Genomic DNA, 27547 nt, shown 5'->3' on the forward strand with positions numbered 1-27547 from the left:
AACAGAGCTGGATGAAGGAAGGTCCTGCCAGCTAGGCTGACTTCCTGGGCCATGAACCCTGGGGACAGTGAGACACACGGCCCCCGTTCCTAGAAGAGGAAATGGCTGGTCAAGAATGCATAGCTGGAGAAGGAGCCACAGGCTCAGCCTGCTGTAGCCTGAGTGAGATGGTGACAGAGTCCTGTCACCACAGATGCACTCACTGCTCCTGGCCAATGCTGGACACTCTCCAGAACTGATGCCTTTAGTCCCCAAAGAAACCTTACCTACCCAGAACTGAATTTGCCATCTGTCTGTCTCATCAGGTAGATGAAATTAAAGCTCAGAGAAGCATAGACTTACTCAGGGATACACAGCAGGTCAGGATGTGAACTAGTTTGTGTGACCCCAGGGCTCACTGCACCAGCTACTGTACTGCACACACACACACACTGTAAGATACAGCATGTACCTTACAGCCCCTAAGATAGTGAGTTGACTCTGCTGAAGAAGAATTCAGGGAGACTATTCTCAGGAAGTGGCTTTGAAGCTGGGCTTTTGGAGGATGAATAGGAGTTTGAGGGTCACAGAAGGAAGAGAAGAAAGCACATTCCAGGCAGAAAAACCAGCGTAGACAAAGGCTCGGAGAGACACAGAGGAGGCTCCCATGGAGGGTCCCCCAGAACTGTCATTGCTCATGTGTCTTCTCTCCTTCAGGTGGTAGGGACCGGGTGGGGAGGCCTCTGCTTCTGGTGTCCACCATGCAGGAGGCCTGGAAGGCACCGTGGTGTACTGCTTTGGAGGTCACGGAGTTGCTGTCCTACTTATGCAGTATTCCTAGGTAAGGGGACATTATTATACCATCATTCCTCGGCCAGGTGTGTAGTGAAGAAGCCCCAGGTCCTCCCATCCACCAGGTGTTCACAGAACCAGCCACAGGCTAGGAGTTGGGTGACAGATGGGCTCTGTCCCTTCAGCCGGGGCTCTCCCAGGCTGGTGGGAGAGAGAGAAGGTGTCATGGAACATCCGACAGACACGCAGCAGGAACCCACAGCTGTGACCTAGTAGTGCACCTGAGTCACAGAATAGCTAGATGAGCTGTTGAAGGAGTTCACTCGGCTCATCCCCAGTACTTAACACTCAGCGGGCCTGAGAATCTGCATTTCTGGTAAGGCTCCTGGAGACTCCAATGTGGCTGCTAATCTAATCTTTGAGACTAATCTTTGAGAAGCACTGTTGTAGAGCAGAAAAGGTGAGAGGGTTGATTTCAGCCAGGAAGCCAGGGAAGACTTCTCTGAGAGGTGGCGTCTTAGATATAAATGTTGTTGAATAAGTAAAAAAAAAAACAGGGCAAAAGAGCCAGTGAGTGATGAACGAGAGGCTTAAAGAACAGGGTTTGGGGCCACAGTTCAGTCAGCAAAGCATTTCCCTTGTAAGCAAAGTCACCTGAGTCTAACTCCAGAACCCACATACAAAAGGCTGTATGTGGTGGGGCCCATTTGGAGGTACAGAGACAGTCCAGACTAGAGTAGCCTAACTGGCATGTTCCAGCCAACGAGAGACTCTGTTCCAGTGAAAAGGGTAGACAGCCCTGAGGATACCTGAGGTTGTCCTCTGGTCTCGGCACTCCTACATGCAAGCACCTGCACACACATAAACACACAAGGATAAGCATGAGTGATGCATGGCCCAGGCTGATTCTCAGCCCCTGGCCTCTCCTACTCCTAGCCCCTCAGCCCAAAGGTCAGCTTCCATGGTTGGGGAGAGGCCCGTCTGGCTTCTGAGACACAGTCTCCTACCAGGACATGCAGAAGTGGCATTTCCTTACCCTGTAGCTGTGGAATCCCAGCCAACTGGAGGCTCAGTATCTAGGGAGAGATAAGGGAGCCATGAAGTTCCTTGGAACCTTCTTTGCTACCCTCTTCCCAGAGCTCCCTGTCCCCTGCAGATCACAGGTCCACTGCAGGCCACCAGACGGCAGATTTTCTGCAGGTGGAAAATAGCCACCATCTCTGAGAAGTGGCACTGTGGTAGACAGAATCCTGGAACATTTCCCCATCCACTTTGCTCTGTGACCTTGTGGCAATGACTTTCCCCCTCTGTGCCTCACCCTGCCCCCTCGAATGACCAGAGAGCCCGGGGAAAAGTCACAAGCAACTGAGATGAGGGCAATATGCGATATCAACTCCTCACACAGTCTACTGCCTGGCTGTTCTGCGTCAGTTTCCCTGCCTGGGATGTCCAGAACAAGCATTTATGCCCAGGCAGGCAGTGGACATGTTACACTAATGAGCCCATCAGTTCTCACACAGCCTTGTCAAGTGACACAAAACAATGTGGGCCTATGTGGGCTGTGCTAGTGAACTGGTGGTGTAAGGTCTGAAGACAGCCAGGGGTGCCTTCCAGACCCCCTTGACCAGCGGACTGGCTAAGGGCACTTACAGCCCACCGGCTTCTCTGGGCCCCACCCACCAGCCCCTCTGGGCCCTGCCCACCAGTCTCTCGCCTGCATCTGCTGCTCAAAGTCTAAAGGCCCTGGGTTGGGACCAGGGCTGGTACAGGGTGCAGGCTGGTACAAACTCCCATTTGACATAGGCATGTAATTATGTCAGTCTGGAACCTGGGAAGCACCCCATCCACCCTCCCGACTTGGGTGATAAGAGCAGGGGATGTTCTGGGTGCAAGCAGCCTAAGTTCAAGTTCAGAATAGCTCTGGTTGTCTGCCTTGAGGCCAGAATTCATTTCCCTGCAACACTGTATGAGTTATAGTAATTATACAAAGGAGGGGGTTCCTTCAGGCTCTGTCTCACTTGATTGGTTATCTCTCGCAAACTTTTGACCTGCTTGTCTCCCTCTTCCCAACACCTCCCTCCCTCCTTCGAACCACTCCTTAAAGGGGAAAATAGATTCAGTTAACTTCTCATCCCACTGGGGAAAGATACGTCAAATGACCCCCAGCTAGCCGAGTCATTGGCCATAAAGGTTGGGTCAAAGTGTGGGCTGTACAGCTCAGAAAACCACAGGTGGGGGCGGTGAATCCGGAACAAATGGGGGTCCTGCCTACACAAAGAAATAGGCAGGAGGTTTTCTCATTTCCTTTATTTTTGCTTGGAACTCTGGGAAAGGAACCCAGTGAGGCTCACACACAATCTCTGAGCCACGTCCCTGACCACAAAAGGGTGGTGACTATAGCCACGTGGTGACCATGATGATGAATCACCTGGGACCTGTGAGGTGTGGGGAGGCTGTGGATTCTGCAGGACGAAGCATGGGTGCTTCCTGGAGGAGGCATTAGTCTTCAGAGTGAAGATTTCTGCCCACCTGTTTCCCTCACCTTTCCACCAGGTCCTCCTGAGCCCCAGGCTGCCTTGCAGGACCTGATTTCTGTCTTCTACCAACAGGCTGGACGAAAAAGTCAAAGGACTACTGGTGGTGATTGACGCCAGGAAAGGGCCCCCGAGTCCTGCTCTGGTCAGCGCCCTGCAGAGCACACGGGTGAGTGCCAGGTAGGGAGTCTTAGTCTAGCTGGTCTTGGGAGTCCCCAGGGAACTGTGGCATGCCCCGAGCTTGGTGGGCTTAAGGTTGGCATCACAAAACCTGGGCAGAAACTTTTAGTGGCAGCTAAGGAAACACTGCAACCAGGCTTGTAGACAAAGGCTGTTGGCTGGCTCCGTATAATAAAGAGATTTAAAAGTAGCAGCAGTGAGTGCTGGAAGGGACACTGGTGAATGCATTGTATTAGGCTAAAGGGGTGCAGGGCATCATGGGGCCTTGAGGTGAGAAGTAAAACTTTAGAGAGAACTGGTGCATGATGGGAGAGATAGACACAACAGGGACCTTAAAGAGAAGGGGGGCTTCCCTTTAGAACCCAGGGAAGAGCTTCATGAAGAGTGAGCATGTGTGTGTGTGTGTGTGTGTGTGTGTGTGTGTGTGTGTGTGTGTGTGAGAGAGAGAGAGAGAGAGAGAGAGAGAGAGAGAGAGAGAGAGAGAGAGAGACTGACTACCATGAGAGGGATGGGATGGGCAGAGGAGTCTCTGCAGAGAACCCCAGAATGAATCCTGTTAGCAATCCCAGGAACAAGAGAAACATCAGACCTTTATAAGTTTGGGGGACTAGTGGGAAGTTTTTCATCATGCAACTAAGCTGAATATACTGCACATGGCAGAGAGCAAGGAAGAGCCAGGCACCCACTGACTACAAAGGAAAATCAAGTCACACACTGCTTAACTCTCTGACCTAGAGAGGGCTTCAGGAAGGCATGGCCTGGTCTCTTCAGGCTGTGGGATCTGACTTTTAAGAGTGAGCACTGTCATAAGGGGCAGTCCCTTATTCTAAGAGCCAGGAGTTGAATCCCTCAGTGCATACGGCCCCATCCAAGGGCTCAAAGAGCACCATCATCTCTATTTCTGTCCAGGTCCTCCAACAAGGCTGCCATTCTCTCATGGCCCCACTTCCGCTTGGTGGCAGTATGGTTCCCAGCAGCTAGGAAATCATAGTCAATTGATTCAGCATGGGACACTGTGGGAGAGGTCCCAGCCAAAGCTTCTTAGAATATCATTAGTGCTGATTGGCTTATATCAACTAAGCCCCATGTTCTGGGGATACAGGGCTTGGCCTTGGGCCACGTAAACCCCCTGACAGAGAACAGTCTTGACTAGCCAGTATGTACAACCAAGCAGGTGAAGGTTTGACGTATACACTTACCTAGCCATCTGACCTCTTGTCTTGCAGATGGGGAAACTGAGGGCTCAAGGAAGGCTTTCAGTGCAGCTTAGGTTTGCTTTCTCTTGATGCTAGTGGTTCACTCTAGATATGCCACACAAAGCCCCCACCCAGGGGACCATACCATGCCTGTGCATGTCCCTCAGGGAGAAAGAGGAGATGATAAGGGGAAGAACAGACACAGCATCCCTGAAGAGCCTCTCTTCTTACAGGCTGTGGCTCCAGCCTCCATCAGTAAAGTGCTCCTCCTGGGAGAGAAGGCATCCGTTCTCCAGCCACCTGCACTACCTGTCCAGGTGAGTAAAGGCCTGGGCAGCAGCAGTATTGAAAAAGAGCCAGGCTCCAGAAGAATGAGTTCTGCAGTTGACTGATGATGTCTGCCTTGAACACAGACTTGGAAGCAGCAGTATGCATGCCCTGTATGTGCCGTTCCATAATCAAGGTCTAGTTCAAATGATTTATCAAAGCTTCTAGAGGAGACTGGCTGCTCAGAACACCACTCCAGACCTTCCCAGTGGGAGATGTGGTGCTTGGACAGGGATCTAAGCAGGACCCTTTACCATCTCTGGGGAGAATCCTCTGCACCTTCTGACTCTCTTTTTATCTGCAGGTGGAGGTACTGACCTCGCTGAAGGCCCTCAGAAACCACGTGGACCCTAGCCAGCTGCCCGAGGCTCTGGAGGGCCCCTTCCCCTACCACCACAGCGAGTGGGTGCAGTTCTTCCAGGTGTCTACCCTCATAGCCTTTAGTCTCTAACCTTTCCTTCTCTTCTTCCCTTCACTGCCTGCCCCATGGGTCCCTCAACTCTGTCAAAAACAGGGTTCAAGAACAGACAGTCATTCAACAAGCATTTACAATGAAGGTACAGAGTAGTCTCAGTAAGGCCTCGGGCTCTGGGGCCAGCTTTCTGGGTTCCAGTCCAGCTCTGCTCTGACTTTGGGTAGGTCTCCTAGCCATGCTTTCCTCATCAGCAAAATGGAGGATGGAGAGGGCAATGAAATTGCTTTGTTGTGGGATTTTTATGAGGATGGCATTAAGCAAAGGCTACCTGTCACACTTAGAGAGTTTTGGCTGTTGTCCACTGCAAAGTAGATTGACCAGCATCTGCTCCATGGAGCCATGGACACGTCACACATGGTAGGTTAGTATGCATCGCCTCCTATAGGGCAGGGAAGGAAACTGCCCCTGGCTCCCTCCCATCCTCCCACAGCCCCACAAGCAGGCATTCTGTACCTGGTTTAACTCAGGAGGCCCCGTGGGGGCGGGGGGGGGGGCAGGACATGGAATAGTCTATTTTGAAGGCACTGAGCACCCACCCAGGGCCCCTCCACCCAGCTGCCCAGTCTGGATCTCTCAGCCAGGGCTTGAAGGTTCCTTTTGGCACTGTGGAATGACCGGCAGCCCACTGCCTCTCCCTACAAAGTATGACAGCTTCCAGCCAGGGTGGGGGGTCAAGGTCAGCCCTCCATGGAGAAACTCCGTCTCTACCGACAGTGTGACAGTGGTTATCTGCAGTTCATGTAGGAGACCTTGTGTGAATGCTTTGCTTGCTTTCCCTTTTTCTTGTCAGTGACTCTGGGACATGGAACACAGGACCCTGCATGAGCTGAGCAAGTGATGTACCCAAGCTTACAGGCTTGGCACTTGTTTTTCTGAGACCAGGTTAGATGCATAGCTCAGACCATATAGCTATATATTCTTTGGAATCCAGTTGGTGTTAAACTCAAGAGCCTCCTGCCTCCTGCATCCTAAGTTCTGGAGTAACAGGCCTGTGCCCCATTGTTCTGCTGGTGTCTGGTGTTAAGTGCAATGTAACTTTACCAACATTGGGCTAAAAGTATTTAGGCTTACAATCCCAGCACCTGAGACATGAGGATCAGGAGTTTGAGGTCATCCTTAGTTACATAGCCAGCTCAGGGCCATCCTGGGCTACATGAGATCCTGTTACAAGAAACTAAAACAAATAGACCCAGAGAAAGTGCCAGTGAGATGGCTCAGTGGGTAAAAGCATCTGTCATGCAAACCTGATGACCTGAGTTCCATCCATAGAACCCACATAAAAGTGGGAGGAGAGAATCAATTCCATGAACACCCTTTGACTTCCACACACACTGTGGCATGCACACTTCTCTCCCAATAAAAAGTAAATAAACAAACAAAAGAGCCAGGCAGTGGTGGCACATGCCTTTAATGACAACTCTCAGGGAGGCAGAAGCAGGTGGATCTCTATGAGTTCTAGGCCAGCCTGGTCTGCAGAGCAGGTTCCAGGACAGCCAGGGTTACACAGAGAAACCCAATAATAATAATAATAATAATAATAATAATAATAATAATAATAATAATCAGGGTAGGGAGGGGAGGGGGAATGAGGGGGAGGGAGAGAAGGGGGAAGGGAGGGAGGCATTGCATGCCATTGCATCACCTACAGACTTGCTTGTCTGAAAACAAACCAGTACAGCTTTCAAGGCAGTGTCTACCTGGCATCTGGTATTTGAGTCATTTTCAGCCTGTTTCTAGTCCCCAGGATGTATACATGGTTCTACAGGACACTTAGCATAAGGGGCTTGGGCATCCTGGTGTCAGTGTCCTGGCAGTGGCTGGGGGGCGGTCCTAGAATCGTTCACCTGAAGATGTGGAGCGATAATGTGTATTCACGTGGCAGTGGCATGTCCTGCTCCCAGGATCCAGGTTCCCGCTCCAGAGGCCTCCCATTAACCCAGTGTCCTTTGGACTTCAACTTTCAGGCTGTCCCTTCAAGTGAAATTTTTCTGGGTGATCCAGAGTATAAAACTAATAGTGATCTTGAGTCTGGCATGTGCTAGGCTCTATTCTAAATCCTGTACATAAATTAAACCAGCAAACCCTTACCTCTCTGTGAAACATGTTCTACTGTGTTTTCCACCTCTCAGAAGGAAAGTGAAGCCCAGAAACACTAAGTAACTTACCTGTGGTCTCACAGCGGATGGCTGAGCTGGGCCAAGGGTGCTTCTCCATCCCACCTTCTCACCCCCATCCTGTCCCTTCTATGAGGACTCCCAGGGTCTTCGAACAGCTCAGATATTTCTTCTCTCTCCTCTGGCTTTTCTCCCCACACTGGAGGGCCCCCTGACCTTGCAGCAGCAGCACTGTGGCTTAGGGACTTGGTAGCCATATCTCAGACTGCCCTGGAGCATGGCTCAGCTGTGGGGGTGGGGTGGACTAGAGGTGGCAGAAAGAATGGGGTATGGGGGCTGTCTAGAGATCCACTTTCTCCAGCTCTCCTGATGGTTCTGAGGCAGTGTAAGTTCCAGAAGCCCTGCCTGGTGCCTTCCCATGTCGTCTTGGTCACCCAAGCTGAGTCCTGCGCTCTGGCGCCTGTCCTTGCAGAAGCTGAGCCCGTTCCTCACTGACCTTCGCCAGGCCTCATCCCTGCTGCAGGCTTCCATTCAAGAGTTTGAGAAGGGTGACCCCCCTGGCGGGGTGCAGGTAAGCTTGGACCACTGGGTAGGGAAGCCTCCAGCATACCTCAGCCTCTAAATACCAAGAGCACTGGGAAGAGGACACTCAGGGTGGTCACTCTGTTTTTCACTTTGTCACTCAGATAATAGTTCTTGGGCATCCACCATGTGCCCTGCACTGGGGACCCAGCCTGAGGAACTAGCTTGCCTCTGCTCTGGTGAGACTCATGGTGCAGTGACAGAGTGGCTATTTAAAGGGTAGTTATAAGGGACTGGGAAGTAGATCAGTAGTAGAACACTTGCCTGGGATAGAAAAAAAAAAAAAAAAAAGGAAGGTAGTTACAAATTGTGCCAAATGCCATAAAAGTGGTAAGAGTGAGGAAGGCAAGCGGTCTTTGAAGAAGAGATGGTGTTTAATTGAGGCCTGAAAGAAAGAATATGTCTTTGAGGGGAAATGAACTCCAGGCAGAGGGCAAGCATGTGCAAAGGCCCCAAGGCAGGGTGTAGCTGGATATGTGTAAAGCAGAGTAAAAAGGAAGGGGCTGGGCCCAGGGAGTGGGCAGTGAAGCCCTAGGGAATTTGAAGCAGGGCATTGTGAGGTATGCCCTTTGATGTCCTTTTCCTGCTGCAGGGGAAGCCGGAGGGCATCAGAGAGCTCATCCAAGAGTCTGGGATGGGTATTCCTAAGAGAGGATGAAGCCAGGACCACTGAGGTTACCATGGCGATAAGAGGGTCATAGCTTCAGAAGATGTGCTAGAGATTAAAGGGCAGACTTCCTGGAGATGCTTGTATACCCAACTGGGAGAGTCAGGGCCCTGGAAGGCTACAGGGGAGAGAGGAGATTGGGCCTTAGGACACCCCCCTATGTTGGCAGGAGGCTGCCAGGTGCCTGAGTAAGTCCAAGGATCTGATGGAGGCTGTGCTGAGGGACCCAGGTCTGCTGGCTCTCCAGAGGGAAGGTGGAGCTACTCTGGCCAGGTTGCAGCAGGAAGCGAGCAGACTGAATGCCAACCCTGATGTCAGGTATAGGCTCTCAATCTCCCCTCCTTCATTATCTGTCAGCTCAGAAGTGGGGCCACCCAGTGAAGGGGATGCATAGGGTGGGGTCTAGGGACACAGCTGGGTCACAGGCTCCTCACCCTCTGAGCCTTGGGGATAACCTCACCATCTCCTCCTTCATCTCTGGCCATCTTCAGCCAGAGACAGACACTGGAGGACCAGCCCTTTTGTTTCCTCCCTCCACACACAGACCGTGCCCTTTTCCAATCCAGACTCTGGTCCAAGCCCTTCAAGACCTGTCTCATTTGTTCCTGGCAAGAGCCTGGTGCTGCCCACACCACAATTATTTAGCAAGAAGAAGTTGAGGCTGAGCACAGGGAAATAGCAGTAAGGCCCATAGGAACCCAAGGCTGGGACAGCTGGGCTGCTAACCCTACAGATCTGTCTTTCCCATGCTCAGCCTGGGGGAAGGACCTTAGGACCCACAGGTGGGTGACAGACCTGTCTGGATGACACCAGCTTCTTTGACTGTTGTGAAGTAGAGCCTCTGCAATCTGAAATCAGATGTCCTGCCTGTTCTAAACTCTCAAGTAGTCTGGCACAAGTGAGGAAATTACAACCAGAGAAACTTTGCTACATATACAGAATTATTGAAATGATTTACAAAATTACTTTCAGCCTGTGTGTAAAGATGTATCTGAAATGCTCCATTGCCCATATATATATATATATATATATATATATTTGCCCATATATATGTATATATATGTATATATATACATATATATACATATATATATATTCCAAAATCTGATATGCTTCCGAGCCCAAAGAAGAGATACTGAGCATGTCATTGCATTGGTCAGTAATTAGAAATATTTACTCTAGTAAGACACAGGCATGCATATTCAAGAGCCAAATGCAAAGTTTATGTATACACTTAAGAACAATTTATGCACTGAACCAACATGTGATATGTGTGTGCATTGTTCTAAAGAACAATTAATTTAATTGTCATTTAATTCTCATTTTTGTTACTGTAGAGGAACCCCAGACTTAAGAAGGTTAACTGAGTATCCTAGGGTCACACATCTGGAATGTGGTGGGGCCAGGAAGTAGGTAGAAGCTGGCAGAACACATCACCCTGAGGTGCACCCCTAGACGCTGGGGGCAGGTTCATGCAGGTGGAGCCGATACACCGAAATAACGGAGGGCCCTGGTGTCTAGTGTGAGCCACCTCCCGCCCCTGCTGTTAACCCACTATGCTCCTGCCTCACCTGCTTTGCTTACCGCCTCCTGTCTACCTGAGGTCCCTCCAGACCTTGAGCTGGTGCTCCACCAGGGGGCGCTGTGGGCCTACGCTCACCACAGTCCTTCCCTATTTAATGCCTGTCAGGTCGCAGCAACCCTCGGGACTCGCCCCATCTTCAGGAGTCTTGGGCTTTCTTCTGATGTAGGACCCGTGACGGGTGTCCCTTGGAAAGGCAGCCTTTCCTTCCATCATGTTTGTCTGAAAACAGGCTCCCCAGGGCAGTTGTGGGGAGACTCCAGTTTCTTCCTTCACCGAGCATGTCCATGAGAGAAATTCCATCACAAACCTGCTTTAGATCCCCAGACTTTGGTCACTTTAAAAATGCCTGGCAGGACAGGTGGGCCCCAGGTTCAAGGTCATCCTTGGTCACATAGGAGTTTGAAGCCAGCTTGGGACACTGAGACTTTATCAGAGACAATAGACCGTCATGGGTTACAGTTGCCAAACTCTCCAGCCCCTATGTGCTGCAGAATGGAGGCTGGGAAGATAGGGTATTGCAAATGTATGAGTGCCAGCCAGCCACTACTGCCTGGCACTAGAAAGTTTCACTGCCGGGGTCTTATGCAGAGGCCTGGGATGGAATGTGGGTGCTGTGCTTCTGGAAGCCCCTGTACCAACCACTTAACTGCTCACAGCCACTCTGGGAAGTGGGTTCTGTTACTATTCCCACTTTACAGACAGGAAACCAGAGACCCCAAAGTGGTGGTGTTGCACAAGGACCCACACACTAGCAGGTAGCAGGACTGGGGTTCAGACTCAGATCTACACAGCTGGCTTCATACTCTGCCAAGTTCCTGCTACGTCTGAGGGTTGGTGGCTGAGGCCCAGAGTGGTCTAGGGATCTGCTTCAGGTCACACAGCAGGTCAGTGGCTGGCAGTCCAGCTGGAGCCACAGATTAGGAGGTTAGGCCCATGCCTGCTGAGAGTACTGGGAAGGTGCCTTTTCATCCTCCCCTTCCCCTGCTCCCTTCCAGGAGCCATCTGACTGAAGCCGCAGCCCTGTACAACCTTGTGGACGACCAGCTTCATGTCCTGGTCACTGCGTCCAATCACCTCCTCCGAAGGCTGGAGCTCCGTGTCCGCCTGGGCCACCTGGAAGCTGCCATCCAGCAGGTAAAGGGGAGGCTACTGGGAGACACGGTGCTTCACAGGGGTCACTTTGTTCTGGAGCTAAAACACCAGGCTGGCAGCCCTTGGTGTTGGGGCCAAGGCAGAAAACATACCATCCAATCAGTGCTTCAAGGATTTAATTACGAACATAAGGGCTGCACTTACTGAATGCACTTATTGGCTGTATGTGCCCTGGACTAGAGTATTTGTGAATATTCTTGTCTTCCAGCATGGTCTCTTACCAGTGGCATAGGCACTTTTGGGATTCCCCACCACACATGGGGAAACCGAGGCCAGGCGGATGCTGCCCACTGTGGTTGCTCTGCAGTCTGAGACTGGAGCTATTGGTACCCTTCACCTGGCTTTAGCACTTCAAGTCAGCCCATCCCTGTCTGCCCTGGGCTGGGTCATCCCTGCTGAGCACATAGTCTTGACCCTTGGGGTCACCTGACTGCTCAAGCCTCTGCGCCCTCATTTCTAGCCTGGAGCTTTTTGAAGACAAAGTATCTTTGTTGGCACACCCAGAGCAAGAATGCCTTATTTTCTTTGCCTGTTGCTGTGATAAAAATTCTCTGACAAAAGCAAACGGAGGAAGTTTATTCTTGTTTACAGTTCAAGAGTATGGTCCATCATGGTGGGGGGTCCAGGTGGCAGGATCGTGACTCATCCACAATCAGGACTATGATCCCAGCCAGGGAATGGCGACACCCACAGTGGGCAGGTCTCCCACTGCAATTAATAAAACCAAGATAAACCCCAGAGGCTAGTCTCCTAGGGGATCTTGCATTCTGTGGTGTTCAGAATTAGCAGTAACCATCACAGGCTCTGACTCAGGGTTTTTATTGCTGTAAAGAGACACCATGACTACAGCAAATCTTATAAATAAGACATTTAATTGGGTGGCTGGATTATAGTTTCAGAAGTTCAGTCCATTATCATGGTGTGGAGCGTGGTGGCGTGCAGGCAAACGTGATGCTGGAGCTCAGAGCGCTACATCTTGCAGGCAACAGGAAGTCAACTGAGACACTGGGTGGTATCCTGAGCATAGGAAACCTCAAAGCCCACCCCCACAGTGACACACTCCTTCCAACAAGGCCATACCCACTCCAACAAGACCACACCTCCTAATAGTGCCACTCCCTATGAGATTATGGGGGACAATTATGTTCGGAAGACCACAGGGTCAGCAGCACTTTTCACCATCTGTCTCTCACTGGCTGCTCACGCCTATCCACTATCCATTGCACTACAGGGCCACATCATGCCTATCCATTACTACCCATAACAACACAGTGAGTTCTTCTTTTTTTTTTTTTTAATGTTTTTCAAGACAGGGTTTCCCTGTATTGCTTTGGAGCCTGTCCCCTGGAACTCGCTTTGTAGACCAGGCTGGCCCCAAACTCATAAGAGATCTACCTGCCTCTGTCTCCCAAACGCTGGGATTAAAGGTGTGCACCACCAATGCCCTGCCCACCGTGAGTTCTTAGCAGACCCTCTACCACTGGAAGTCCTTCCTCCAGCCCCAGTTACATGCCCTGAGACAGGGAGCTCGTGCCCAGAGACCAGCCTTTTCATGACCAGGTGACAGTCAGTGGCCAGACTGACATAAGTCTTGCGTTCCTGTGACCTCATGCCACCGTGGCTTCAACCCACGACCATACACACAGAGGGTCTCTCTCCTAGGTGCAGGGCACACACAGTACCATATCCCCTCAGGGTTAAGCTGAGGGAGGCCATTGCCCTCTGATGTTTGCAGAATGCAGCCACATGCTTGCCTCCCCGCCCCCCATTCTCCTGCCCAGCATGAAGAGGGTTTCCATCCATTCAAGCCTGAGACTGAGGGGCTTTGGCCCCTCAAGAAGTTGAGGGGTTAGGGAGATGACTCCATCAGTGAAGTGTTTATACCACACAAGTACATGGACCTGAGTCTGATCTACAAAACCTACATAAAACACTGGTGTAGTGGTGTACACTTGTAATCACAGTGCTGAAGAGGTAAGAGTCAGGGGGCCCCAGATCCCAGTAAGAGACCCTGTATCAATAATAAATACATAAATACATAAATACATAAATAAGGTGGGCAGCTCCTACAGAGCAATACTCAAGTTGGCCTCTGGTCCCCACACACAAGTGCATTCACATACACCCACATGCACACATACACACATGCATACATACATACATGCATACATGCATACATACATACATATACACGTGTATGAACAAGCCCATGAGTGTAGACACACACCAGGAAGTGGACATTTGGCCTGGGATGGCTCCTTGGTCATCCATCACAACTGAACCACTATCTTCTGCCCAGGTCAATGACTGGATGGAGCGAGAAGGAAGCCAGTATCTCCAGGATCTTGCCCCTGTCGATCTATGTGCAGAGAAAGTTGAGAAAGTCCATGCCGAGTTTGAGGATTTCTTCCTTCAGGTTGCGGTATGTTCCAGGGCCCAAGATGCCAAAAAGGGGTCTGCTAGGTCCCAGATGCAGGGGTGGGAAAGTGCAAGGGAGCATCCATGGGCATCGAGGGGACAGCCTGGATCACAGAAGTATCATCTTAGGTGCTGCCTCCTCCAGGAAGTCCTCCAAGACCAAGTACAAAGATGTCAGAACCCTCGAGGGTTTCTTAAAATGCAGGTTTCAGGGCCCAGACCTTGGCCTGCTGGGTCAGCTTGGAGAGACAGTCAGAGATGCCACATTTGTGACAGACACAGGAGGCTTTGGCCTGACACAGCCCTAAGGGAACTCCAAGGTAGTGGAGGACGGGACTGGCCTGGACACAGCAGAGAGGACTCGGGGGATCAAAGCCTCTGACTCAGGCTTTAACATCCACGGAACCTTCCAGAAGAATGTGAAGTTCCAAGGCAAAGGCCTGGACTATTGGATGTGTTAACCTTTGACCTTGGGCTGAGTTGTATAGATAGGGAAACCAAGGCTCAGAAGGCCATGGCGGCTCCTGACTGCTGGGCAGATCCTCAGGCCAGAGCTGAGTGGACGTCCTTCTCCCTCTCAGGCCCAGTACCGCCAGGGCCTGGAACTGTGCAAGCAGGCGGCACAGTTGGGAGCTGCAGAGGAAGGGGCAGGTGACACGGGGTTCCCAGACCTGGTAGCCTTCGCCGCCACCCAGCAGGCCTTCCAAGCCAGGCTGACACACTTCTACATGGCAGCCGAGAGGCAGCGCACTGACCTGGAGACCCTGCTCCACCTCCACCGCTTCAGAAAGAAGGTGAGCAAGCCTCATGGCCCATCAGAACAAACCCACACCCTCCTGCTGGGGTGGCACAGGGTCGGGACACAGCACTAGGCACCTCATGAAATTCATTCCCACGGTGGTAAGCAGGGAGAGGAAGCTGACTGGGAGGCAGGTGTGGCCTATCCTGGGATGTGCCTGGCTCCTCCTCCAAAGAAAGGCTGAGGGGCAGCAGGCTCCCTTATCCAAGTAGGCAGGGTGAAAATGAGGTGGTTAAGCTAGAAGGGAAGCCTGCCTGGGTGCAAACCCTGCGAGTAAACACTTCACACTTGCCTGTTTCTGGGTGAATCAGGGCCACCTGCATTGTGCCCAATTTAGAGGAGAAAACTGAGGCCCAGAAGAGGTAAGCTACTCAGGTAGGATTAAGTAGTCATTGAGTAGGATTTGACTTCAAGGCTTCACCTCCTAAATCCAGATAACCCAGCCCCCCATTTTTCTAATGGAAAAACGGAGGCCTACGGACAAGAAAGAAGGCTAGAAGAGCAGGGTCCCGCCTAGACAGGAAGGCACGTGACTGCCCTGTGCCCTCAGCTGCCCCTTGAACTTGCCATGAAGGACAGAACATGGGAGGAGCTTGACCCCACCCCCCAGCTGTTGGGTGTTGGGCATGAAGGGACAGCTGGGGACATGAGATGCTTCAGAGGGCAGTGGGAGGGACCCAGACAACTCGCAAATGCCTCGGGACCCAGAGGACAGGGCTTCTCTGTCTCCTTGGGTCAGGGACAAGGCAGGCAGACGTCAGTAGTGGCAGTGAAGGGACACCCTACTTCTTCCTCACCATCGAGAACACAGGAGGGCAGAGTCCGGGATTCAGGACAGGGGCCTCATGTGCCCATGTGGGCTGTGTGACCTCAACAGCTGTCCTCACTTCTCTGAACATCAGCCCCTATTGATAGTAACAATGGCTGATGTAGGGTCTGTAGCATGAAAAATGAAAGACCCAGAGACTGATATTAGGGTTCAACGTGAAGATCAGGGAAGCAAAGCAGCCAAGCTGTCAGAGAGCTCTTACCTCTAACAGGGCTGGGGCCTTCCTATTCTCCACATGGGCTGGAGAGTGAATGCTTGATACTGAGACTTTGCTCCTGTCTCACTGTCTCTCATGAGTCCTGGGATTAAAGGTGTGAACTCTAATTTCTTTTAGACCGAGTCACTCTAATATATCCCTGGGTGGCCTTGAACTCAGAGAGATCCACCTGCCTTTATCTCCTGAATCCTGGGATTAAAGGTGTGTGCAGCCACCTACTGACCTCTATAGCTTGTGGCTGACTTTGCTTTCTGAATCCTCAGGCAAGCTTTAATAAATCATAAATACTATGTCACCAGTCTCTAGTGCTGGGCTGTGTTCTAACCATTTCACTGTCACACAATCCTGGGCTGAGGTTGAATGACTCACCCAAAGTCACAGAATTGGCAGATGGCAGCACCACAATTCAAACCCAGGCCTTTGGCTTGAACGTACTCCCAGCCAGGTGGTAAGAGAAGCAGATTTGGGGTGCAGAAATGGCTCAATGGTTATGAACACTGGTGGCTCTTCCAGAGGACCCAGGTTTGATCCTAGCACCCACACAATGGCTCACAACGGGCCACAACTCCTGTTCCAGGAAATCCAATACACACTTCTGACTTCCCCAGGTACCAGACATGCGTGTGGTACACAGACATTCATGCAGGCAAAACCCTCATGCATAGAAAATAAAATATAATTTTTAAAGAGAGAAAAGATTAAATTTGAGGAACCCCCGGAGCAATGCACCTAGCATCAAGTCCATTTGGAAACTTCTCTTCAAGGCCCAATGATTGCTGCCTACTTCCTCCCTGCAGCCTTCCCGGAATCAACCCAACTTACAGCACTGAAGCCTTGGCACCTGCTTTCCCACTCCCTGGAAAGCTGCTCCCTGGCCAGAAAAGCCAAGGCCTGTCGTGATCACTACACCTACCATGCCCTAGCTTCACAGTGCCCCTCAGGATCCGAAATGATCCGCTGCTTGTCTCTGGTGTGCCCTCCGGGTTGTGAGCTCCCTGAGGTGTCAGGGCACACTTGGTGCCCTAGCCTGAGATTGGTAAAAAGAAGGGAGACAGAGAGAAGAGGTCAGGCTGGGCCTGGGACAAGGTAGCGTTCCTCCTAAATAGAGGAGCACCATGGAAGAGAGCAGGCCTGACTGTTCCCTTGCCCACCTCAGGCAGTTTGATCAGGGCTGGGCACTGCTGCCCTGACCATTGCTCTATGTGAGGAGGAGTTGGAGATGGTGTCTGAGTCACTGACCATGACTGCCAGGGACTCAGACAGGACTCTACCCAGGTGGGGCGCCCGAGTGCTGTACCTTCTGCCCTAAATAATCCTAACTCGATTGGCTCTAAGGGAGATTTATGGTGCCGTGGGTTCTGAGTGCTACTGTGAATATGAAGCCATTTATCTAAAGACAAGCTCCCTTAATCCACAGAAAGATGCCTCCTCGCAGCAAACGGCTCTGCTGTCCCCTGGCCAGTGGCTTGCTCTCAGCCCTAAATTAATGGAGGGAGAGATTATTCTTTACATCAGCTGCTGTAGTGTACAGCGGGGGTGGCAGGGAGTAGTGGGTATTGGGGACAGGCAGAGTCACACGATGGGCAGAGGCCCAGCTGGTGTATGGGCTGGGGTGGTTGCTGGGCTGACTGCCCACCCCTGCCTGAGCCAGCTTTTCTTTGGGCACAAGAAGGCAGGTTGGATCCAGGATGGGATTCCGGCGCCCCCGCCCTCCCCCCACTGAGTGACTTGAGACAAGTGATTTCATTGTTTCGTGCCTCAGTTTCTCCCTTTGTGAAATAGGCTACTAATCTAGCTCAGAGGAGTGACCGGGGACAATCATGGAACCAGGCAAACAGATGACACCCTGGGATGTATTAGCAACACCCCTCCCTCAGTGTCTCAGCTCCCCCCAACACCCCATCACCCCACCACCCCATCACCCCATCACCCCACCCCGGGCTGGGAATTAAACCTAAGGCCTCAAACACTTTACCACTCTGCCTCCAAATCACATTCCTAGCCTTTTGACTTTTTGAGACAGGGTCTCCTTAAATTGCCCAGGCTAGATTTGAACTCGCTCTAGCCCAGGAAGGCTTTGAATGTATCATCATCTAGCCTTGAATTTTGGAGTATCCAGAATAACAGACAGGTTTACACGAACAGACCAGCTACACTCAGTTTGTGTGGATGTGTGTCACACACGTGCCTGTAGAGGTCAAAGGACAACCTCAGTTATCAGTTCTCACTTCCACCTTTTTTGAAACAGTCTCTTGTCGTTTGTCTCAGCATGCCAGGCTAGGTGGCCCTAGCGCTTGCAGAGATTGCCTTGTTTCAACCTCTCATTCCGCACCAGGAGCACTGGGATTACAGTTGCAAGCTCCCTCATGCAACTTTTACGTGGGTGCTGGGGATTTGAACTCAGGTCCTCGTGTTTGTACTGCAAGCACTGAGTCCTCTCACCATCCCAGTTCTCAGTTCTGAAGAGGGCTTTCTGGTAATTTCTACAGCTCTTGTTTTATCATATATCCTGCTGGCCTGTGTGTCTGTTTGGAGGGGCCTGAAGAGCCCGAGGGGTGCTAGAGGCTATTTGAAGGTGGCAGGGGTATGGATCCCAAAAGAAAGGGGATGATGGTGATGACAGTCGCCAGAGATCATTGTCACACTCTAGGCTGTGCACACCAGGGCGTGCACCTAATAGTTCAGTCAGCCACGCTGACGAAAACGCTCTGGCTCGCAGTCTCATCTTGTTTCCACGGCGCCCCCACCTCCCTTCCTCTTTCTGCCCTTAGATGTCCGGGTTCCACGTGGACTGTCAGGACCTGCTGACCCAGCTCAGACTGGGCAAGACATCAAGGACCAGCCCTGGGGAGCAGCTCCACCTCCGCCTCCACTGTTACCTGAAGCGCCTGGCATCTGAATTCCAGACAGAGAAGCTCCTGGCCATGAAGCTCCAGGTGGCCTCCCTGAGCTGGGCTGGCCTGGGCCGGGAGTTGTGGAAAGAGGCCCAGGGGCAACACCAGGAGATCCAGGGCTTGTTGAGGAAGGCACTGGCCTACTACCCATGCCCAGAGGTCACTGCTGCCCACTTGGCACACACGGATCGAAACAGGCCAGCGGCTAAGGGCCAGGGTCTGCCTAGAGAAGTGGTTTCCAAATGGGACAGGTCCCTACAGGACTCTCTGGCTGCGGATCACGTGTCAAAATCCCACTGGTCTCCCCATGTCTTCCAACGGGAGCAGAGCAGAAACATGTGGGCAGGCCTGCCACCCCAGGAAGCTGGCCGGACTGTGGACACTGAGGAAGGCAGAGGTGCCCCCAAGCACCCCGAACCCACACTGGAGAGGCTTCTTGCCTCTCTCTTTTCCTGGCATCACCTTCCCAGACAGAGCAAGACCTCCCACCCAACTGGGAGCAGCTTTTCCTCTGAGGGGACAGACTCACAGACATCCCTGGAGGACTCACCCCACACAAGCCCGCCTGCGTCCCTCTAACTGGATCCGAACCATCACATCAGTTCTGGGGACTGGGATAGGAGCAATAGAGGGGATCTGCTGAGCCCCTAGCACCCTATCAGACATGGCCAAGGAGCAGTGTGAGGAGGACCACCTTCTGGCTCCAGAAACTCCAAGATGATGGATTCTTACCTACACATATAGTACATGTGGGAGTTAGAATCTAGACTCAATCAAAGACATTGGGGCTGTGACTGCAGAGTCTCATAGGCAAGTCTGGCTGGAGCCACCTTGGCAAAGTCTTACCCAATCTACAACTTGGGGTTCACATGGGTAACATCGTAGTGGGAGGGGCCTCTTGTCTTGAGCCCTAGAGTAACAGACCCTGAGACAAGGACTTTGTGACTCTGCACAGCAGCCACTGGGAGGAGGGTGGTTAGCAGGGGGAGGGAATAAAAGGCCTTTGTCAAGCAAGCTCCATCCTGCTGAGTTCTGATAGGAGACAGCAGGGGACAGCAGCAGACCTCTGAGATGCCTATCTGAGAGGGGAGGCAGACCTCACCTCCTACTCCCAGGAGCTGACTCTGGTGGACAAGGACAGGGACATGGCAAAGGAAGAAACTTCTTTTTTTTTAAGATTTTATTTATTATGTATACAACATTCTGCTTCCACGTATATCTGCACAGCAGAAGAGGGCACCAGATCTCATAACAGATGGTTGTGAGCCACCATGTGGTTGCTGGGAATTGAACTCAGGACCTCTGGAAGAGCAGTCGGTGCTCTTAATCTCTGAGCCATCTCTCCAGCCCCAGGAATAAACTTCTTGATGCAGAGTTCTCCCCGGGGTACCAGGCTCCCAGCTCAGACTCAAGGAATCACATGGAATCTTGTCCTTGCACTCCAGACACCTCCAGCTCCCATGGAGTGTTACTTCATCTCAGTGTCCCACATTCAACGCCAACTGCCCAGGGTCATCAGGGGGCAACCATGGAGGGGAGTAGTGCAGTCTTTGAAAGCAGGTTGGGGGTGGATACAATGACTGTTAGATCTACAACACCTAGCTTTCTTTCTATCGGGTGAGGGTAGCGCCCCCTAGTGTCACCTCTGAGCACTGACATGTTGCAAGTATTCATAAGGTCAGTCTTGACTACCAAGATGGCCTCCTGGCAGCCCTCCTTGAGTTTTTCAAGGCTTGGGAGGAGAGTTAAATACCCGCCCCACCCCCACCAGTGAAGCCATGTCAGTGGGAAGAGAAGCCTGAACCAGGCTTGGCAAGATGAAGTGCCACAGGAGACGTCTCAGCCACAAACAGCTTCAGGAATCTTCTCTGAGATTCTGGATTTCTCCAGGCAGGATTTCTGCCTGCTGCAGAGCCACCAGTGAAGGTGACTGTAAGGAAGCCTGCCCAGGGAACGGCAGCCCCTCCACAGCACACACTAAAACCAGGCTTTAGGCCTGGGGGAGGCTGGAGGCTGCACTGGGGCCACCTGCTCAGGTGTTTTCGAAACCATTGTGGTCCATTCTGCTGCCATTAGAGATTGCTACAGGCTATGTGACTTACAAACAGAGAGAGTTTATTGGACTCACGGGTTCTAGGGTCTGGGGAGCCCAAGGTCCAGGGCTGCCTCTGGTGAGGACCTTCTTGCATGCAAGCATCACCTATAGATGAGGCTTATGTGAAAGCAGGTGCGGGGGGGGGGGAGCGGCAAACGCATCCTTAAAAGAGCACTGCTCCCACATTAATCTCACAGGACGACAGGGAGCATCCTTAGGACTACCTCCATCTAAGTTTCCAACAAGTGAATTTCAGGGGACACTTGAAGCCTAGGATGGGTCCCTTGGGAAGTCCTTGGGGCTCCAGGTCCCAGGCAGCTCAGACTTTGCATTCCTCTCCTAGGCCTTGCATCCAGAAGGCTGAGGATGCTTGAGGAATTTGATCAGCCATCTCCATCCAAGCCTGTCACCTCAGAGGGGGGCCTAAGGCTCTTAAGCTGTTGTTACCATAGAAACAGCAACCAGTCTGTGGAGACCACAGACAAGGAGCAGGAAACCTGGGGAGCAAGAATGAAAGCTGACTATAGCAAGACCCACAACCACGGCTGGGAATGAGGAGGGGGGAAGAAGAGATGAGTGAGCTGATCTGTAGGTGGGAGGGGACCCCAAGATCTTGCATATTCTCCTGTTTCCAAAAAGAATTCTACCCCAGCTATTGACCTGCTCATGGCAGCTTCTAGATGCAGAAACAGAATACATGTAAATGACTGCATTCGAAAATGAGGAGGGGCTGGAGAGATGCCTCAGAGGGTAACATGCTTACTGTGCAAGCATGAGCACCTGAGTTCAGATCCCCAACACCCATGTAAGAGCTTGGTGTGGCAGTGCGTGCCTGTTCCCTGGAGCAAGGGGGTTGAGACAAGCAGATCCCTGGGGCTCACTCAGCCAGCCTAGCTAAATTGCTGTGCTCCAGGTTCAGTGAAAAGTCTGTATCAAAAAGCAAGGTGGAGAAAAAAAGCCGCTGTTGTCATGTCTGGCTTCCACATGTACAGGTGATGGCTCCCAAATGCACATAAACATACTTGAAAAACATAAGATAAAGAAGGAGAAATCAGCTGGTGTTTCAGTTGCATCCAGCTTTGTGCTGAGATAAAAAATAAAAAATAAAACACCTCTGCAAGGCTTGCTGACCACATCCCAACAGCACCTTGGAGGTAGTATTAACTTCCCATCCTTCTCCTGAGGAGGAAGCCAAGACTTCTAGTGGCTTGGGAGTGTCTTGTCCAATACAACAAGTGACTGAGGTGGACCTTGCATGTGACACTGATGCCTTGGCCACCTGCAGGCAAGCTGGGGCTGATTGCTGGGTCTCCGTGATTGTGGGTTTGTGTCCTTTGTATTTTTGCTGTCCTTGGCCACTGGCATGTGTCTGGGGGCCATGGATGGGCTGGGCTTGGTTGTCTGGGTGGCACTTACACCAGGACCTCTGGTAGAACATCAGCATAGCTAGAGAATAGTTAATGATGAGGACTTGTAGCTGACTGACCAGGAGGTATCAGTCACAAGCTGTGTGTCCTTGACCAAAAGAAGTACCTCTCTGTCTCTTGGTTTCCTTACCTACAAAATGAAAAACCACAAGGCCTCAGAGGCGTGTGTTACCTAAGTTGGCTTGTGAGAATTCCACAGTTAGCCACCGGAACATAGTAACTGCTCACTAAATGACTGGAACATAGTAACTGCTCACTAAATGACTGGAACATAGTAACTGCTTACTCGATACAAGTATCAAGACTCAGACTTTGGCACTAGATCTGCCAGCCCCTGCTTTTGTTACTTGGAATATCCAGGAAGAAATCTCTCCAGGGCCCCCAGAAAAGTTCCCTACTGACTTCCAAACTCTGTCACATCGAATCTTAGGACTTCCCATGTTTTCTGAATCCCCAGTTGTCTCTTGAAGGCCACAGGGACCTAATTTATTGGCAAGGTGGGAACAAGGCAAGGCGTTGCCGTGTATCGGAAATTGCCTAGTGACCATAGCTTTGAATAGCAAAGCTATGCTCCCAGAGACTGCTCTGAGAGATGGGGGCTGTAGTGTCCCTCCATGGGACAAGAGGCAAAAGTCAGTAACCTGCTGTTGGGGAAAAGGAAAGTAGAGTTTACAGGGACCCTTAAGTAGGTCAGTGATGTGACCAGTAATCCCATTATCTCAGGAATCACCTCCACAACCCAAGGAATTGGGAGTCTGGCCACAGATGAAGGAACACAGTCTGAGATGTTGGGGTGACCCCCAGCAGGCGGCTCCTTGTCTCTGATGCCCTGACTCCCTCATCTATTGAATGGGTGCTCTAGATGGATGGAAATCCTTTCCACCTTGGCAAACACAAAGCCCTGGCTTTGAACCCAGGCTCACTAGCCTGGGTGCTCTGAGCAGATGGCTATCCTCAGTTTCCCTATCTATCAAATGGGTTGGTGAAACTACTGGGTCAGGAAATTGGCGTCTGAATCCCTGAGCTCAGCACTGGATCTTTCCTTTTTATGGGTGTCAGTCTTGTGATGGGACAGAGCTTTTAGAGTGAGAGCGGCAGAGTCGGGGGCAGAGGCAGGACTGCGCACTGCACGATGCTCTCCATCGGGCCATTTCCTCATCTGATATTCACCTCAGCCCTGATGATGCCACAGTCATCCTTTGAGACACGTCCATTTCCCAGACAAGTAGATGGACACTTGGTGACGGGACCTGTCTAAGGCCAAACGGCTGGGAAAGGGATGGAGAAAAGGAAGCTGTGATCCAGACCTGTGTGATCAGTGTAGCATCCGGGACAGCACAGAGACTCTACCAGAGAGTGCCATTCCACTGTGGGGTGGGCAACACATAGTCTCTATGCCCTCTAGCTACTCACTCCAGATGTGGATGGGACAGCTGGCCAGGGTCAAAGCACAGTCTGCCCTAAAGAAACAGGGCTGCACTGTTCCCAGGGGCTGTAAGCTGGCTCCCTGCCCAGGACAAACTGTCCAGCCTGGAACCCCACCCTCACCCAGCTGAAAAATAGTGCAATAGATGTGAGCCAGCAGGACCCTGAGGAAGACCTCTGAGGACAGCAGCACTCCTGGGGTGTGGGTGGCTCTAGAGGGTGAACACTGACAGCTTCAGGCTTCCCTGTCCCCATCCATGAAATGGAGGTATGGTCCTGGGATAGACTCAGAACCTGGCCCCTGGCCCATAGCTTCTGAACCCCAAATCTCCAGAGGGGTGAGGGGGTCTTCGGAGTGTAAACAATGGATAGAGCTGATTACCAACCCTCAACATCCCACCTATGGATCTGAGGAGGACTGAGGGGCTGAGGGTCACACTGACTACCAATGGTCTGTGACTCACCAGTGATGGCCACCTTATAATATCTCTGTAAAAAGCCCAAGGCCAGGTCAGGGAACTGCCACAGACTGAACACTGGGGAACAGAGGAATGTGGAGAGCCCAGCCAGGGTACAAGGCCTTTTGCCCCTTCCACTTGTCTTGCTCTGCCCTTAGCTTTTATCAGGCCATCCCTCTTCTTTGTAGTGTGTCTATATGTGTGTGTTTTCCCAAGTTCTGTGATCTCTCTTGACAAAATGATGGAGTCTGAGGAGGGATGGGGGACTCCCAACTTATAGCTGTTTGATCAGAAACACAGATCACAGCTCAAGGCATATGATAGGCATCCAAAGCAGGGAACAGTCTTGTGGGCCCAAGAGACTGGCCTGTGCCATCTGACTCTGGCCCCAGGGAGGCAATGCCACACTGATCTGAGTTGAAGGATGCCCATCCAGGGTCCATCAGAGAACTGGTGGTTTGTGGCAGAACCCCACGGCTTTAGCTTTTGAGAGAGATCATATTAGTGGCCTGTGGTGAGGGACTGATCTTCTTTGGGAGTGGAGGCAGGATGTTGGGATGGCAGCATTTGTCACCTGCAGCTCCTGTCTGCCCTCCCCATCCTGCCTTCCTCTCCACATGCCAATAGCCCATCCTGGCACCAAGGGGGTAAACAACATGCCCTCAACCTCTCCAGAACTCTAAACACACTGTAAAAATAAAAGGAATACTTATAGGGAAACAACATTAAAAGAGCCTTTCAAACATGGTGCTGACCCATCCAGGAGTGGGACTTAGGCACAAGCCCAGCTGCTGCAGTGTGGTGCTCTGGCTGCTCCTGACTTCAGGCTCCGGGGACAGGTCATTGCACTGTGCCAAGAGGTGCATATCAGGAGGTGCACATACCAATTATTCTGATTTTTGTCGTTGTTAGACATGGTCTCATGTAGCCCAGCCTCTAACACTTCTGAGCCAACTGCCTCCTAAGTGCTATGATTGCAGGCATGCACCACCATGACCAGTTTTATGTAGTACCAGGGATTAAATCCAGGACTCTGTGTGTGCTAGGCAAGCATGCTGTCTGCTGAGCCTCGCCCTCAGCCCAGCACTAGCCACATAGGCATTGCTGTGTAAAACACCTAGTGGAACAAATTACAAGGAAGATGGAGTTGTCTTGGCAAGGGTTTCTGAGGGTTCAGTCTGTCGTGGCAGGAAAGGCGTGTTGAAACAAAGCAGTTGACATCACACGAACCAGAAAACAGAAGCCTGAGAGTGAAAGTGGCCGGGGATGATATATCCCCAAGCATGCAAACCCAGTGACTTTCCTCCTCCATCTAGGCCTACTACCAAATTTTCCAGAACCTTCTAAAACAGTTCCATCAGCTGGGGAAGCAACCATTAAACGACTAGACTATGGGAACATTCCAGCAGCATACCATACTGCGATGCAATGCCCTGATAAAAGCAACTGGGGGGGGGGCTCATTTTAGCTCACGATTTCAGGTTTCAGCCCATTATTGTGGAAAGCAGCTGGTCACATCCATAGTTGAGGGCCGAGGGAGAATGAATGTACATACATTTTTCAGTGCTCAGCTCCCTGTCTCCTCGCCAAAAATCTTGTGCCTTCCACATTCAGGGTGGGTCTTCTACCTAACTAATCCACTTAGGACAACCCCTCCCTCTAGACACGCCCCAGAGCCAACTGCCCAGCTCTCATTCAGAGTTCCTTCTCAGGGGACTCTAGATTGTGTCCAGGGGCAATTAAAACTGGCCATCCCCCGCTGCTACAGGAAGTTCCCAGCCTTGGGCTGGGTGTCACTGTGCCCTGCACATAGTCTCTGCCAGTCACAAGACCCTGAGTCTGCTCTCAAGCCCAACAGAAGCTGCACACCCTCAGCTTTGTAAAAAGTCACACAGTCACTTTCTCTGAAATTCCCAGAGCAGTCCAAACACACATCTCCCAAATAACTAAAACACGTGTCCGGTTCACTGGACTGTTCAAGACTTGATCTCAGACCTAACAAAAATGTTACTAAACTAAAGGTTAATTTTGAGTTTACCTGTAAAATAGTGTGTGTCTGATGCCCAGAGGCAGAGGTTCTCAACCTGTGGGTCTCGACCCTCTCAAGGGCTGGCAGATCAGATATTTACATTATGACTCATAACAGTAGCAAATTGCAGTCATGAAGTAGCAATGGAGATAATTTTATGGTTGGGGGTCACCACATCACGAGCAGCTGTGTTAAACAGTCACAGCATTAGGAAGGTTGGGAACCACTGCCCTATGGTGTTAACTTGTAGAATGGTTTGGGTTTATATACTTTTCAAATGATAATTCTGAATTTATTTATTGAAACTGAAGCTGGAAAAAATTCTTTTATTGTTGTATGGGTTTCCAGGAATATTCTTTTTCTAGAATTAATTTAATTTACTGTTATTGTACATGTGTGTGTATGATGTGTGCTGCAGGGTGCACACGTGCCCAGGTAGAGGTCAGAGGACAACGTTTAGAAGTTGGTTGTCTCCTTCCATTGAGGGTTGCCAGGATTGAACTCAGTCGTCAGGCTTGTGGGGCAAGCACTTTTACCCACTGAGCCATCTTGTTGGCCAGATTTTTTTAAATTTTCTTTGTATTTATTCTTTGTCTTTTTCACATCATGCATCTTGATCCCATTCATCTTCCTGTCTCCTTGTATCCACCCTCTGTCCCTTGTACCCTCCCCCGACAAAGTAAAATTTAATAGAAAATTTAAAAAGAGAAAGATCTCATCATGGAAGCTGTAGTGTGACACAGTGAGTCACACAGTTCATCCTTTAGTCCCTATAGCTTTCCCTGCAAGTGCTCATTGTGAAGAGTCATTGATCTGGTTCGAGGCCTCTGGCTTCTGTTACTCCCTTGATACTGGACCCTCACTGGGGCTCCTCTAGGATATCCTGTTGCTGCCCTGTGTTGTGGAGGTCCTACAGCTTTGGCTCTGCAGGACCAGCCCCTTCCTGTGCTCCAGTAGATCACAGATGGGGTGGATGTCGGGGTTGGCCAACTCATAACCTTGGTTCTGGGACCGGATAGTTGCAGAGTTGGTCAGCTGGTCATCTCTCCCCGATCCCCGCCACCAGGGTGAGCTCTCCTGCATTACTCCAGCTAGTTCACCGTTTGCAGCAAGGATCAAGGGGCAGGGCTAGTTCTCCCGCTTTCACACCCTCTGGGCAGCTCTACCATGTTGCTCAGGTGAGGTGCAGGTGCAGGAGGCACTCTCCCGAGTGCTGCAGATGGTGAGGGGCAGGGACAGTTCTCCCCCTCTTATGACCTGCATGTATCCCAATCGCCACAGGCAGGGGAGTTGGGAGGAAAGATGTTTCTTCCTTGTCCATACCTCCATTTGGTAGATGAAGGGTGGGACCAGATCTCCCAAGCTCACATTAT

At 51.3% G+C, this 27547-nt stretch overlaps 1 protein-coding gene across 1 annotated transcript in view; it reads left to right on the top strand.

Moving 5' to 3' along the window:
• Positions 1-19569, top strand: part of Kiaa1755 (KIAA1755 ortholog) — a 32537-nt gene extending 12968 nt beyond the window's left edge. The window contains exons 5-14 of the mRNA XM_035447026.1: positions 697-820; positions 3381-3474; positions 4915-4998; positions 5313-5429; positions 8070-8168; positions 9016-9164; positions 11427-11565; positions 13883-14005; positions 14583-14795; positions 18618-19569. Of these exons, the coding sequence (XP_035302917.1) occupies positions 697-820; positions 3381-3474; positions 4915-4998; positions 5313-5429; positions 8070-8168; positions 9016-9164; positions 11427-11565; positions 13883-14005; positions 14583-14795; positions 18618-19319 (1844 nt within the window). The 3' untranslated portion in view covers positions 19320-19569. The remainder of the gene's footprint in view (positions 1-696; positions 821-3380; positions 3475-4914; positions 4999-5312; positions 5430-8069; positions 8169-9015; positions 9165-11426; positions 11566-13882; positions 14006-14582; positions 14796-18617) is intronic.
• The last annotated feature ends 7978 nt before the right edge of the window (positions 19570-27547 follow it).

This window comes from Cricetulus griseus, chromosome 6 (genome assembly GCF_003668045.3).
Source record: "Cricetulus griseus strain 17A/GY chromosome 6, alternate assembly CriGri-PICRH-1.0, whole genome shotgun sequence".
Classification (NCBI taxonomy): Eukaryota; Metazoa; Chordata; class Mammalia; order Rodentia; family Cricetidae; genus Cricetulus; species Cricetulus griseus.